Below are 16,223 nucleotides of genomic sequence, written 5' to 3' on the forward strand. Positions count from 1 at the left end.
CACTAAGGTCTCCCCTGAGCCTATCTGAGTAAAAAAATAAAGAAGCATATAGCAGGGGGATACTGCGACAGACAGTATCAAGAGCTTTACTGAAATGCAAAAAGAATAAATAAAGTGGTGACTACGTCTTATCAAAAAATATTTTGAAATAATAGAATGTCACGTCCGATCAGGCAACTGTGTTTATCGCGTAATGCAACGGGACACTTAATACGTTCTTTCAGGCTTTGGCAAACGCAGGGCTTAGTGCCGGTTCACTGCCGTTACCATATACAGCCTCGGGGAACGGGACTGGCTGCAGGCCCGGCGCGCGGGGGCGCCGGCACTGGGAGGAGCGGCGGCTTCGGCAGCCGGTAACGGCTGGTTGCTCCCGCCCCCGCCTCCGGTGGAGGCGGGACTTCCGGCACTGCCGTTGCCCCGGCAGCCGAAGGGGCGTGGCCGGAAGTGGCGGCGGCCCGGCCGAATTCGGCGGCGCCACGTCTGGTTCGGTGCTCCCTTCCCTGCCTGGGGCGGCGGCGGGAGCGGGCGGACGCGGCCGGACCCTCTGCTCTCCCTCAACAGCCGGTTGGTAGTGAGGCCTTGGCAGTAGCCGGGCGCGGCGGCGGCATGTCGGACCTGGGGGACTGGTTCCGGAGCATCCCGCCGATCACCCGCTACTGGTTCGCCGGCTCCATCGCGGTGCCGCTCATCGGCAAGCTGGGCCTCATCAGCCCCGTCTACCTCTTCCTCTGGCCCGACGCCTTCATCAACCGCTTCCAGGTATGGGCCGCACCACGGGTCCCGGCGTGCCCCGCGGCGCCCGCCCCGTGAGGGAGCCCGGCCCGGGGCGCGCTCGGCGTCCCGGGGGTTGTAGTGAGTGGCCGGGCCGGGGACTGGGGCTGGGGGCTGGGGGCTGGCGCCGGCCCGGACCCCTCCGCCGTGCTGGGAGGGAGCCGCCCACGGAGGCAGCCCTTAGGAGCGACCCAGATTATCTCCAGGGGAAAGCCGGGCCTACCTTCTTGCTTAATCTATATAAGGCCTGCGAGCTGGGCCCCGGGTTTAGCTAGGTCCGTGCCTCGGCAGGCCCCGGGCTACCCATCAAGGTGACGCAGGCTGAGGTGTCTGGCCCAGCCAGGGCCCCTGGGTGAGCCGGGGAAGGCTGTGGCCTTCGACAGGTCCTGCAGTTCGTCTTGGGTCTCATTCTGGTGCCTCTTTTTTCCGAAATTTTTTCTGGGGGGTTGTTCTGGCTGGCACTGGTTTTTGTGCCGAGGCACTCTACGCTCACAAAACCTGTAGCTGTGACTTCAGGTGACTTGCCTGGCGTCCGTTGTGTGATTGTGACTTTGGGAACGGGGGTTACAGGCAGGCGTGCAACTGTCCTGGAGCGCAGGTGGCTCTGGAGAACGTGAAGGCAGAGCTAGAGAAGTGCATCTTTTGCACCTTCTTAGTGTTTCTTGCTTGGAATTTGAAAAAAAAGCTTGTGTTTGGGATTGTCAGCTTCTGCGCCTGGGTATGGTTGATGTAAACTAACAACTGAAGTCCTGAGGTTTCAGATGTCCAGTGTTTCTGGATGCGTTAGCAATATCAAAAGCATTCACAAACTGGGCATAGTTTTTCCTTGTGTTGGGAAGTGACAGGTTCAGGTGACAGGTATGTAGGTGTGTAAGGGCAGAGCACCCACTGGATGAACTGAAAATGAAAGCGAAGGATGAGAAAAAATGCCAACCTTTAAATTTCTATTATACGTGCTTATTATATCTTCAGTGAAAAAGACTGGATAAAGAGGTAGCTCCATCTGTAGCTTGTTTCATGTATTTTCCCCAAAATTTAGTAGTTCAAATGCCTAGGTTTTTCCTCTAGTTCTTCTATTCCTTCTGGAACTGTGATGTTCAGGATCCCAATACTCTATTTGGAAGTGTTGCCTGTTAAAGAGCTCGTTCATAAATGGCCAGGCGAGACATTTTCTGTCCTTGATACATGCTGCCGTGCAGTTGGCTGTACCCAATATTGATAGCTGAGAGACTCTCTAAAGCAGGTGCAAAATGCTCAGAGCAGGGCAAGTTGTCTGGAATGGTATGCTAAAGGCCTTGGTGTGAATTCCTTGGTCTCTGTTCAACAGATCAGAATGGGTTCTGTATGCGTGCTTTTAAAACAGGGCAGCATCCTTGCAAGCATATCCCTTTTGCACTGCAATAAAGACTTAATGCTGTCAAGATGTGATGGGAGCAATCTGGAAGTTGTGTGTGATTTCTGTTGTATCTTAATAGCTTTTCTTATCAGATTAAAAAAAAAAATTGTAAAAGCTGCTGAAGCAGCAGTAATAGATACTTGGGCTATTTTTAATCTCTTCCTTGATCTTCCAAGTAGTTGATAATGAAAACAAAATAAACAATGCATAAGAGTTTGTTCTACAGTATATAAATACATCTTTCTCTTTTGATCTGGACAGATCTGGCGGCCCATAACTGCAACTTTCTTCTTCCCTGTGGGACCTGGAACAGGATTTCTCTACTTGGTGAATTTGTATTTCTTGTATCAATATTCCTCACGATTAGAAACAGGTATGTTATATGCTAAATTGTAGGCACATGGTGCCTGGAATTGATAGAGACTTAAGCGTTGTCACATAGAGCTTCTTTTGGGAATGTTTGTGGCAATGGGGTTGTGGCTGATTCAGACAGAATCATGAGAAAGATTGCCCGCTTATGTTGGATAGTACAAAACTGCTCTGAAAACTGATTTTCTGTGACTGGCTCCTTCCCTTTGCCAGGGAGCCTTTTCATTTAGGATCTGAACTTGATACTTATTTCAGTAGGAGGGCCTGGTGCTTTTAGCTGTTGGATTTCAGGAAACAAGAGAGAGGCTAAATGATGATGTTACCTCTGTGTTCTTGTGTCTGATGTCCTTTTACATGGAAGGATGATAGAACATATGTAGTAATGGGCATATCTGTGTTGAGAAAATAACAATATCAGCTTTTCCCCTTTAAAAGGCAATGATGCTTACCTGTGTTATTCTATCAGTTATGTTGAATTAAGTGATAGCTTGTACAAATGAAGTGCACCCTTCTGTCAAAAAGAAATGGGAACTAGTTGGGTTTTCAGTTAGGGGGAAAATTTAAGTGTGGAAGAAAGATCAAATAATGGATCACTTATCTCAAAAAAGAGATTGTTGTTACAAGGCAGCTTCATAACTGGTGTAATTTTGCATTGTGCAGCTCATTAAAACAAAACAAAAATTGTTTTAATTGAAGTCAATAAAATATTTGCAAAGTCGAGCTCCTCCTGAGAGCCTTTTTGAACAAGAATTTCTGTGTATTTCTAATGGAATCTTAGGACTGATGGTGTAAGTGAGAATGCATTGGAAGGTGATATTTGGGAAGTCCCATGGTAGAGAAGATAATCCCCAATAAACCTGTCATCCAGAGGGTATTGTGGAATCCTATTTAAGTCGTAAGAAGAGTAGCAGGGAAAGGGAGGAGTGGTGCCAGATTGATTTAGTTGTTTTCTTAGTGAAAGTAAGTAGGAGTTTAATAGCTAGAAGTCGTTCCTCTTTCTCTTTGAGCCTTTCTGTATTAGACTAGGAACACGTGAGAATGCTGGCAGTTACAACATTCGACTGTGCAAAGCTATGTGTAGTAGAGTTCCTGATTAATATATGCAAATTGTAAGACATCACTGCTGGTACATATGCTTGCAGAAATGCTCTAGTTGCCTGTGCTGTGGCAGAAGTTTCATGGAAGGAAGCAAATTCTTTCAGCAGTAAATATACATTCCTGCTGTACAACACATCTGGATTTTGAAACTGGGAAGTCAGTTGTGTTGTTTGAATCAATGCATTTATGTTAGAGTAACTTTTCTAAGTATAAATGAAGTTCTTGGTTAGGTTGGTCCTCCCTCTACAAAAAAGGCTTGAGTCCTTCTGAAAGTGGGAGGTGTACAAGTTGCTGATAAGTTTACAAGTGGAAATCAGCGTAGGTCTGTGCCTCCTTTTGTCTGTGAAAGTGAAGGAGTGAAACTTCTGTTTTCAGGGTTGTACATGGTTTTTGAGCATACACCAGCATTACATGCTAGCTTCAAATTTAGTTGTCAGAAATATCCATATGATTTTGTACTATGCTTGTGCATTCCTAACAAGCTGACCTCCAGCTTCCTGAGGAAAAGGAGGTTGATGTGTTTTAGTTTTGTTTCTGTTGGAGAACATAACGAATACCAATGCAGGAAGCAGAATATGCAGAGTTTACTCCCCAGCAGTATGCATGATCAGGTTGTGAGTCTGCAGCTCTTCTGTGATGACTGGATTATAGCCAGGGCCCAGCAGAAGGACCCAGTGGGCTAGGGCTCACCTTGCCCCTGTATTGAGCATTTTGGCAGTCTGTAGCTCAGTTTTCTGAAATATTCATTGGGAAGTCAACTTAAACAGTTTGTCTAATATTATTTTTAGTAATCTTCTAGATAACAAGAAGTGAAAAACTTTAATGGAATATTAGCTTTGATTTCTTCCTATTCTGGAGGAATTCCTATGCTGGAGTATCTACAGGGTTAGTCAGCTTCCTCTCTTTATTTGTTTGTATGTGTTGTATGGCAACAGTAGGGAGAAAACTCCAGTCTATATAGTTTTCCAGCTTTAAAATTTTCAAACCGATTTTTTTCAGTTTTTTTTCCCTGTTGTGTAACTTGCATGGCTGAACTTAAATAAGAAATTTAAAATTACTAAAATACCAATTTTGTCTTACATAAGCTGAGTTACTCTAATTGTTCTAAAGAACTAATGCTTAAAAATAGATTTTCTTTCTTTAAATTTTTGGGAACATATAAAATAGTCGTAGGAAGCCATATAGGGCTAATATTAATCAGTGGTGGTCTTCTTAAGCATTTTGATGTTTAATTATTAGTTGTAGTTCAGCTTGTTCATGGTGCACTGTGTTCGTCATTGTGTGGTTTGGGTCTTTCAGCAGTATTCTCAGGCTTTCCTTGCCTGCACGGAGCTGTAGGAAAGTTGATAGGAGTCTTGCTCAAATACTGAGGTTTGTGCCAGCCTTTTACCACAGTTTGCAAACTGTGTACCCTCCTCATCATGTATATTAATTTTTCTGGAGTGTAAAAGCTATTGTATCTCTGGAGTCTGACTAGATGATCCAAAAAGGATGCAATTTGCCTAAGTAAGGACTGGTTTTCACGTGATTCGATTATTAGACTTGATGTCACTGCTTTTGCTGTGCAAGTGTATTTACATGTTGTGTGCTTCTGACTAGCAGCTTCCTATGAAGAATGGGGTCCAACTCCATTTTGAAGTCTCATGAAGTTAAAATCACTTACCTCCAGAGTGAATGTGTTCTGTGAGTAGAGCTGCTGTGTGTGCACTTAATGCAGTGGGCTGAATGTCTTATTTCTTGATCCTGTAGGTTGTTCTATTATAAGGCCTTTTAAAATAATAAAAAAAAAAATCTTAAACCACAGACTGCATGTAGGACAACTGTTATTAACTGAGCTTTTCTTAGACTCCTAAAAATAAAAAAAACCCTTAATTTCTTATCAGGATTTCAGTACCTTTCCTAACAATTCTTTTTGTTTACAGGGGCTTTTGATGGAAGGCCAGCAGATTACATGTTCATGCTTCTGTTTAATTGGATCTGCATTGTTGTATCCTTCTGCTCATCACCACACTTTTAGAGTATTTTGGTTCTTCTGTTTCTGCCTAAAATATGTTTAAAGACCACGTTTTAGGAATGTGCTGGTGAGGAATCTCATGAAGCTCAGCAGAGGGAAGTGCAGAGTCCTGCCCTGGGGGAGGAGCAGCCTCAGGCACCAGGTCAGGCTGAACAATGAGTGTCTGCAAAGTGTCTTGGCAGAAAAGGCCTTGGGAGTCTTGCTGGACACCAGGTTGAACACGAGGCAGCGGTGTGCCTTTGTGGCAAAGGTGGCCACTAGCCTTCTGGGCTGCGACAGACAGAGCGTTGCCAGCATGTTGAGGGAGGTGAAGACTCCTCTCTCCTCCCGTCCTTGTGAGACACATGGGGGGCTGCATCCAGCTCCACGTTCCCACATACAAGAGAGACACAGACATCCTGGAGAGAGTCCAGTGGAATATCATGAAGATGATTAAAGGGTTGGAACATCTGTCACATGAAGAGAGGCTGAGAGAGCTGGGACTGTTGCAGCCTGGAGAACAGGGGGCACGGGTGTCTTACCCATTTGGATAAACACCTGATGGGGGAGGGAGGAAAGGAAATGGAGCCAGGCGTCCCTCAGTGGTCCTCAATGGGTGGGACAAGAGAGAAAAGGTGCAAATGGAAGCACAGAAAATTCTGTTTAAATGTAAGAGAGACCCTTTCTACTGTAAGGGTAGTCAAACACTGTGAAACACTGGCACAGGTTGCCAAGAGTGGTTGTGGAACCTCCATCCTTGCAGATGCTCCCATTCTGTCTGTGCTTTGGCTACCTCCTTGTAACAATTTGCAGTGGCACAACGTGGAAAAAAGGGAGCGGTGACATCAGTATGAACCACATGCAGCCAGGAAAGCTGGTGTGTAGAAATGCTGTCGCCTTTATCAATAGATTAACGATCTCTAGTTGCATTACACTGGATGGAGGGATTTGCTATTCCTGCTGGTCCTGTTGAGCCACAGCAGTAACTAGCAAAACAACGTGGGCTTAGTTGCATTATCAGCTTCATTGTGGTTGCAGGCTGTTGGCTGTGAGCTATTAGATGAATCTGATTGTGACTTGACTTTTAAACTGGTCATTTAAAAGCTTCCAGTTGCTTGTTCCTATGTGATGTAAGGAGCAACTTGGATGCATGATCTAGGAAAATGCTTGGTGCCATTTTATGCACATTCATGAACTGTTAAAAGCATTCTGATCGTAGCAAAGTTCTTCAGCAATTGCTTCTACTCAGCAGCTACTAAAGCAAGTAGATCCTTTGGGTTCCAAGACAGGAGAGTAGTATTCAAAGCCTGCATTGATGCACTTCAAGAAATTATTTATTTTCTGTATCTCAGTGGCAATATATAGATTTTTTTTTTTTATGATCTGGTATTTCTTTAGTTAGAAACCCAACATTTTAGTCTTTAAAAAACTAATGAAAGAATCCAGCTGTTAAACCTGTAACATGCTTTTATGCAAGGACTGAGTTTCTAGTTAGCCAGTTTCATCGTGGAGGGAAGGCCAGTGCATCCGTCAGCCCTCAGGGTAATGACTTGAGGGGTAGCTTGAAAGACTACTGAAAAGCAATTATTGAAACTAAGTGTGTAAGTCTCCAGATCATTGGAGGTTTTTAATTTTTTTCCAGTGGTCAACTTGACACAGGAACGCTGTTTTAATTTTAAACATTAAAGGCCTTTCCATGTGCGTTCAGTGTGTGCGCAGCTTCTTTTTGTCATTCTAGTCTATCAGGTTTTGCTGCGTTTTCTTTAATGGTGCAATGACAGATAACTGGCTTGGCAATGGACATGCAGGTAAGTGCAGTGCAGTTTTTAAAATAATAATCTTATGGAATTTTCTGACTACTTAATGACTTTATAGAGAGCATTATCAGCATAACTGCAGAACGTAGTTAAGCTAGGCTGGTTTACTTTATATCAGGATGGACTGCTGTGTGTGTATTGTTAGTTTTTTAGTTTGGGTAAGCCTCAGCTATGTCACAAGCCTGTATCTGATTCTGCCGCTCCTAGTTAGGGAGTCAAGGGGTGAAAATCGGCTCTTTGTGCAGTCAGGAATTGTTCAGCCTTTTACTAAAATGGGCACAAGGTGTCACCTATGCACTGTTTCCTCTAATGAATGTGGATCTGCATTCTTTTTTAATCTAAAAATGATTCTTGGGTTCATTAGTCTTCTCAAATTCAGTGTGCCTTTTACTTGTCAATAGAAGATCTTTTTGTGAAAAATACAGCTGCAGATTCAGATCAGAACTGTGAAGTTCAAAATCCTCATAAGAATGATTCAAATAGTGGTCTGAAGAACCAGTTTCAGTGAGGTAGTTCTTAGTCACCCACACATGAAGCGGGGAAATGAGGGAGTGCTTCATGGACACAATGGAGTATCAGATAACTGCATGTCTTCAGCCTGCCTCTGCTGTCATCTTATTCTGTCCCTGTCGCCCAAACCCTGCACCGATATCTCTACTATTCTGTACAATATTATCTTAGCATTTATTAGATCACTTACCAGGCTGCCCTGGTAGACAAAAGTAGTGATCATGCATCTGCAGCAAGGACTGAGTTCTGTTAAGGGCTGTCTATAACTTCACACTTAAACTTTTTTTTGCTGTGGGGAAGATGCTGCAGAATTCTTCAAAAGCATGCTGAAGTCACCCATACACTGTATGAATTTTAGTCTGATTGTGTTGATTTGTATCTTTTTAAAAAGGCACTTAAAATGGCTTTATATCTGCATACAAAGTATTGCTTAAAAAAGAATTGGTTGTTTGATGTACAAATATGTTTTTGTTAGAAGTAAGGGTTTTTTGCTTGTGTTGAGTGGCTTGCTTGAAAGTGAGAAGATAAAGCAGGATAGCTGGGCTTCTATTCCCATGTCAAATACTTTCAGAAATTAGATATTACTTTATTTTTCCAGTAGAATAAAACCAGTTTTAATAAAGACACTAGGTTGCTTGTGTGACAAGTCAGACTGCTGGTTCACTGTAGGGGTGGGGGAAGCTGGGCTGATGCTGGTGTGCCAGCTTTAAGGTGGAACCTGTTAAACAGTAGCACCCCTGAAGGGATGAGTTTTGACCTCTCTTCCAAACACACAAGCTAGTTTGTAGCATTAAACCAGTTCATGGAAATGTTGCTGGCACAGTCTGTCTTCAGTTTAGAAGTCAGCAGATGGCTAAAATAGTGCTTTATATTTGTTTCACTAGAAACAGCCCAGTCAGCTAATATACAGTCACAGTAAGGAGGTATTTGAAACAGCCTCATCTCCCGGCTTGGAGCACAGGTTAACTCTGAGCTCTACCAAGATGGCTTTGCCAAGGCTGGCTGCAGTACTCTGAAACGGTGATTTACTGGTGCACCTTCCCTCTGTGGTGCTCCATGGGGATACAGCTGGCAATTTGACAGAGTAACACTTCATCTGCTGTACTAGCTTGGCCCCAGATGAGTGTGTTTAGGTTAGTGCCTTGGGTTGTGAATTGAAATGATTGTGGCACAGATATGTTGCTGATGCTGCTGTAGGTGTGCTACCAAGTAGCTGGGAGCAAAGGAGTTTGCCACGGCTGTTCTTTCACTTGGTGCAAGTTGGAGCCCTTTGCTTTGGCATGGCCTAGCAAAAGAGAATGACCAAGTAGGTTCTCTTGCTTAGCTTTCTCGATAGCTTTTGAACAGATCCATGACACATGATGGCAAGGGTTCTGGGGCAATCTTTACAGATTTTGCTGATGTATCATGCTTACAAGCCATATTTGAAGCTTATAGCTCCTGCTGCCTGTTTAAGTTTCCTGGACTTTTGTGAACGTGATGGTAACATCTGGCTTTTTTTTTTTAAACATTGCAGTTGCTGATGATTCCACTCATCATGTCAGTACTTTATGTGTGGGCCCAGCTGAACAGAGACATGATTGTATCGTTTTGGTTTGGAACAAGATTTAAGGTATGTCAGACAGGATATTGGAAAGGTTTCTGCCCCGAGGATGCACATAAAGGTGGTGAGGGGCCAAACATAAGTATTTTCTCTTATTAAAGATGTCGCATGCTTTCACATAGCTATATACTTCTTGAGATGGAGTAAAGACAAATTTCTTCATGGTCTTCCATACAGTGTCACTCAGTGTGGCTTTACTGAAAAGGTGTCCTGACAACTGAAATTCATCAGTCTGAAAAGAGGAAACAATTCCTGATTACATTAACCTGCATAACAGCTGAATGTAGTGACATTGTAGTGACAAAATGTTGGTATTTTAAAATGTCCTTTCCTGTGCAACCTCGTCTGTTTCTGTCAGGGCTTGTCATTAAGGCTCTCTTGATCATTGTTTCCAGACTTTTTCAAAATCAGAAATGTTAGGACTTCGGTTTAGATATAAGGTTGCTGTGGAACATAGGGTGCAAAAGATGCATCTGCTTAAAATATTTCAATGAGTATGATTTGTCTAAAAATGTTAGTGGTTGCTCAGTTTGGAGTATCCTGCCTTGTTAGGTAGAAGAATCCGCTTAAGCTAATATATCAGGATTTGTGTAATGCTTAAAACACTGAGATTATAATCATGCTTATTAGTGCAGTGGGAAGCTGAGCAGGTTTATGTCCTTAACTTGTACTTATAACTTCTCTGTCTCATTGCATTCTTTTAGGCCTGTTACCTTCCATGGGTTATTCTGGGATTCAACTACATCATTGGTGGATCGTATGTATTTACTTATATGGCTGATTTGAAGTTATAAAAGCTTTTACAGCTCTTGAACTTATTGCTGAATTTAGAAGCAATATTAAAATAGAGGCTTAAAGCTGTCTAATGTGGCTGATAATGCTCAGTGTCACATGCTGGTCATTTAAGAAAAGCAAAGAGGAGATGTGCATATGAGAACTAGAGAACGTAGGTGAGAAGGTAATAAAAATTTGGTATATTTTCTAGTAAATCTGTGCATTAGGCCTTTTCCTTACTAAAAGAGTAATGCACAGTAAAGAAAGATGTCATCCCATATGACAAACTGTCACTACTGGTTTTAGAAGCAAATTTAGCTTGACTGTGATAGTGCTGTTTCTTCTTTCCATCACGTCTTGCCCAGCGTGATGTTTTTTTCAGCTTGTGAAACAAGGGAAAATGGCAGTAACAAGCCCACAGAGTGCCATATTAGCACCTGCTGAATTCGTTGGTCTTTCTTGGGTTTCTTTGACTAAACTCTGTGATGCAGAAAACCCCTCTGTGCACAGTCTTTCTCATTGGGGCCTCTTGGTGCCGCTGTAACACAATTAGTGATGGTAACAAGTTATGTGGTTGATTTATAAAAGGAGGAGATAGTACAGCAAAACCAAATTCCCTGGCTGTGCCTCCTACTGACTCATCCGCCACTTGAGAAAACTGCTTGCTGTTAGATACCTGCTGTTTCTATGCATGACAGAAGATACTCAAGGGCCTGCATTCAGCAACGTTTTTTGCAAAATTGGGAACAAAACAGTTCAGTCCAGCAGGAGACAGGTTGTCCAGTGAAAACAGTGGTAACTTCTCAAGCTCTGCAGACTATTATTTTAGACACTAATAGCTGTACGGTCTAATTCCCTGATGTAAACAAGTATTTAATTGTGTTTTCAGTGCAGACTGTAGAGAGGGCTTGGAAGGGATGGTGGAACAGCCTGTTGATCTGTTGGCACTTAAAGGTTGGCCCTTCTAAAGTAGTGCCTGCAAAATGCTGTGGGAGGGGAAATTTTCTGTGGCTCATGGCCCCAGCAATGCCTGTGGCAGGTGAACAGCAGTAACTAGCAGAGATGGTCACTCGTTTATTTTCAGTGAAGACAGTGTGTGAAACAATTCTTTTCTTTTGCCTTGCAGAGTCATCAATGAGCTGATAGGAAATCTGGTTGGACACCTGTATTTCTTCTTAATGTTTAAATATCCGATGGATTTGGGAGGAAGGAATTTTCTGTCCACACCCCAGTTCCTGTAAGCTGGTTTCATTCTTTAGCTCACTGATTGGTCCAATTTTCTGTACTGTTCATCAGACACATTTGCTGGGATTGTAAGGTGTAAAATGCTTCACTAAATCAACCTGTTTCCATCTATCATATTGACTGCTGCTGAGTCAATAAAAAAGTTGTTTCTTGTAAATAGCCCATGCAAGAGTTCTTTGTTACCCTTATGGATGACTTGTGTCCTTTACCCACTCTTAAGAGTGAGAGTAAAAGGCATAGTTCTGCTAGTGAATTGAGCTGTAAGAAAGAGAACTACCTAAAAATTATCAGACGGTATCAAAAAAATTTCCTCCTGTACATGATCTTTTATCTGTATTTCCATGTATCATTACGGTAGCTACCAGTTCAGCAATGTGTAACAATAACAGGAGTCAGCTGCAGACTTGTTCAGGCCAATAATATGTATTCTGCTTTGCCAGTCACCTTGACTGAGATGGCAGCTCTTGGCTTCTGAAGTGCTTTTTCTTGCAATCTATCCCTTGTTTTGGCATTGAGATACAACGATCAGAAGCCAAAGTTTGTAGCTTCGGTTGCCCTTGTCCTTTTACTTTTGGGTTGTAAATATTCCTTCTCTACCAAAATTTAGTTAGCAACTCAGTGAAGCCTTTTTATAGCATAAACTGTTAATTATAAGATGCAAAGCTGAATTACAGCTATACTTTCTGTACAAGCTTTAATGAGTAGGGAGGCTTTATAAAGCTTTTGTGTTTGCAAGCCCTACTGGTAAACCTAATTTTCCATAAAGATTAGAAGACAAAATATTGTTTTAAAAATATTTTTCAAGGTAATAACACCTCTGAAACTGCCATCAGTTGGTCTTTTTGGTTATGTGTAATTCTCTTGATTCCTCATATGTGTATTTAATTCTTCTCTATATTTGAGAAGCAGGCACAGAAGTACTGCAAACATCTCTAAAGAGGGATTAATTCTGCCTTTGCACTGTAATGTTTTGTTAGAAAAAAGATGCTGTGATGAATTACAGATATCTTGAATATAATAATGAACTTTTTCTCTACAGGATCATTTTTCTTGTAGAAAGGAATCTGGGTTTTATGTCTGGGCCTCAGATTTTCATAATCAAATTGAGCAAGGGATTTGCAGGAGCTTGGCGTAACTGTTGTAGAGCTGAAATGACTCTGCATCAATGGCATCCCTTGCAAAATACAGAAGCTGTATTTTAGATAACTCTGTCTATTTAGATGGTAGCCTAAGTTGGATGATAAGGTTTTACAGCTCTGATTTGCTTGACCTTTGATTTCAGACAAGCTAGTTACTTGAGCCTGTTTTCCATAGTTTCTTTGGTCCCCAGTTCCTCAGGAATTTTTACTTAGAGAGCAGTGAGATGGTTCGATGCTGTGATAACAGGAGCTTTGTAACTGTTGGAGAGAGAGATGCTTGGAAGTGTTTCAGATTTTTTTATTTTTTTCCCTGAAGAAAGGGGAGAGAAGTTAGGGGATTTAATTTAGTATCATAGCGTTTATTCTCAACAATGAGACTCCCTTATCATTTGGGGTTTTTTTCTGCTCTTTGGGTTGTTGTATCTAACCATATCCCAGATGTGGAAGGCCCCCAGAATTCCCATTTCTTAATGTGCTGAGGGCTTAGATTTGGAAAGAATTACATGAAGTACTGCTGTGAAAAGCCAGTTCTATTTGCAAAGTCTAGCAGCTAAAAGGAAGTGCATGGAAAAGTAGTCTGGTGTTTACTCCCAAGGTACAGCTGTTTCTCAAACTCTCTCCTTCTCTCCTGTCTGGTTCTAGGTACCGCTGGCTGCCAAATAGAAGAGGAGGAGTGTCGGGGTTTGGTGTTCCACCCGCTAGCATGAGAAGACCTGCAGAAGATCAACAGGGTGGTGGAAGACACAACTGGGGCCAAGGTTTCCGGCTAGGTGACCAGTGAAGAACTCCTGCCCTTGGAAAACAGCAACTCTGGTTTTAATTGGACGTAGGACTGACCCTTCCTGGTGCAGGGCATGCTTAAGAACTGAGCTCTCTGTAGTACTGTTGGATTTAACTGATTAGAATGAATGTTTCTGGTTCAAGAGAAAATTAAAAACCTCCAGAAGGGAAAAACGTAGATCTTGTTCCAGGTTAGCCAGTAGTGTCCAATTTGATTCTGCCATTAAAAAAAGCTTTCTTTGTACAGTATTTTCTGTCTGTCACAACAGGCATCCATTATGCTGTCTTGTTCCGTGATGTGATGGAACAAGGTGATGGTGTTCTGTCTCTCCTGGTACGTTAAAAGCTTTGTTGACAGTGGTAAGGTAAGAATCCAATGTGAGACAGATGGATCAAACTAACCCCAAAGTTTAGGAAGTTGACTTTTTCCATAGCTGTGCTTAAGTCCCAGGGTCTTTGGAAACACTATTTAAGTGATATCTCTGCTGCATTCATAAAGCTAAGTGCAAATGTTTCACTTCCATTATTAAGCTGTATTTTGAGGGGAGTTTTTTCTTGCCATGCAGCATTTGTCCTGCCTGATACAGCACGGGATGGGCAAGACTAAGGATAAGAGGGCTTTCATTTGAAATGGCAGTAACAGATATTCACAGAATTGGAATCTCTGAACTCTTCATGGCATGTTTCGAGGCTTTAAACTGAAGTTGTCTGGTTTGTTTTTTTTCTGAGATCTGTGAATCCTTGGCTTCAAGGCTTCTATTTTGATGGCAAAATTGGGTAGCACAAATACTACTTAAGCTAGAAAATGTAACATGTCATTGTGGTTAATGTAAAGGGTACTGACCGCAGCATTATGTTTGTTAATGAATCTTCAACTTTCTCTTAAAAGCTTTAAGACATCAAAGAATCAAAGCTGGAAATAAACTTTTCAAGGGTCAAGATACAATAGAGCAGATTGCTTTACTAACTACAAGCCTCTTTGTCAAATAAGAAATTATGTACACTGTTTATTAGTATCTGTATTTTTTTGGTAAAACTTTTTGACACGGAGAAGGGAATGATTCTGTACAGTAGTTTGCCCACAGGAACCTGGTGTGAGGAAGAGCACAGGGCTAAGATCCAGGAAGCTGTAATGTTAGCTCGTTACTGGCTCACCACATGGACGTGAGCAAACTTCTTACTTATCTCAGTTTTCCCAGACGTAAGGAGGACTCATGCATGTCTCATAGCGTTCTAAAAGGTAGCTGTCCCCAGCTCCCCTAGGTGGGAGCTGCTAGTGAGCAAGGTAAGGCTTAGGTTCGCATAAACGGCAACACTTAAGCTAGGAATGCAATTACTCTAAGCTTAACCAAGACTTCTAAGTTGGAATATAGTTGCTCCCTTTTCATTTTATAGTTGGAGGAAGAAGAGCACCATCACTAGGATGAGAATCAAGACTGAATTTCCTTTTAGCGTTTGTCTTTTTACTGGGTAGGTAGGGCACCAAAGTCTGTTCTGCACCAACTTAGGTATCTCAGGTATCTGTAAGTAGGTGAAGTGAATCTGGGCCAAAACATTTTTATTACTATTTTGATTCTTCACTAAACCTGGGTTCTGAAGGTTTAAAAACTTGTAAATACTATGTGATGTGAAACTGAGTGGAAAATAAGCAGTTGGACTGGGAAGTTTTCAGCTGGTTTGATTGAAAATGCATGTCCATTTCTTCACTGCAACTCAACTTTGTTGATCCAGCTTGTAGAAAACTGGTAAAGATCATATTGTGGGCTTAGATTTTACAGGAACTTGGAGTTCAGAAATCACCTGCCATTTTTGTATATTCAGGTAAGTTTTAAAGATGCTGTTTTTCTTTGTGTAAAATGGTAGGTAGAAAAGAGGACTGCAGTGTTGCAAATACCGATCTATCATTGACTGACAGCTGTTATTTGATGCCAACTTGAAAAGTCTGAGAACCACTGTTTTAATGGGAGTCATGATGCAGCTGGCCTTTTTCATCATAGCAATATCACTGTCTCAAAAACATTTGTCTTCATTTTGAGCCAGGACGTAACTGTACGTAGAGGTGCAGTAGTTTGTGACTCAGCTGTAACCCTGGCACACTCAAATCGCAGAGCAACTTTGTACAGAAGGCCAGAAGAATGGCAAAAGTCATTGTCCTGGCCCAGTGCACTATGCTGGGTCTTGCTTTCTAGTGCATCCTCCTTCTATAAATTAAGAGGAAAAGGTTTGCAAGGCAAATAGGCTTCTGATTAGTCTTGATTAGCTTTTGAGCTGCTTCAAGTCAATTTACTTTGGTTTATGCAAAATTCACTTCAGAATTCCATATTACGAGCTCAGTTGGTTTTTTCTCTCACTTGTCACTTGACCCGAAGCACTGTTTGTCCACCAGCATACACTGACAATGGCAGTCTTTCATTAAATGAGTACCTCCTTTCTTATTTTGTACAGATAATTTCCCTTTTTGTAATCAATTTTTGTTGGCAAAGTTTTAAATTAAAGTTTTAATCTCTGTTACTGTCTCTGTTTTGCTAAATCATATTTCAGCTTAAGATGAGCCTTGTGGTCTCTGTGTCTCGCAGGAATGTCTGACAGCTGCACTGTGACACCACCTCCTGCTGTTGATAAAAGTAGTCAAGAAAATTACCTGCTTTTGGGTGGGAGTCTTGTCTCCTCTGGTTGCAAAATTGTAAAGGCATTTTCTTTGTCTCTGTTTATCACCATGGGTTTTGAC

The 16,223-nt window shown here is 42.1% G+C and overlaps 1 protein-coding gene across 1 annotated transcript; it reads left to right on the forward strand.

Annotated features, from left to right (window-relative positions):
• Positions 1-421: 421 nt before the first annotated feature.
• Positions 422-16,003, forward strand: DERL1 (derlin 1). The gene is made up of 8 exons (XM_064442152.1): positions 422-759; positions 2,429-2,540; positions 5,557-5,621; positions 7,409-7,435; positions 9,471-9,566; positions 10,262-10,314; positions 11,458-11,568; positions 13,358-16,003. Exons 1-8 carry the CDS (start codon positions 607-609, stop codon positions 13,494-13,496), a joined length of 756 nt encoding a protein of 251 aa, XP_064298222.1. The 5' UTR covers positions 422-606; the 3' UTR covers positions 13,497-16,003.
• The last annotated feature ends 220 nt before the right edge of the window (positions 16,004-16,223 follow it).

This window comes from Phalacrocorax carbo, chromosome 2 (genome assembly GCF_963921805.1).
Source record: "Phalacrocorax carbo chromosome 2, bPhaCar2.1, whole genome shotgun sequence".
NCBI classification, from domain to species: Eukaryota; Metazoa; Chordata; class Aves; order Suliformes; family Phalacrocoracidae; genus Phalacrocorax; species Phalacrocorax carbo.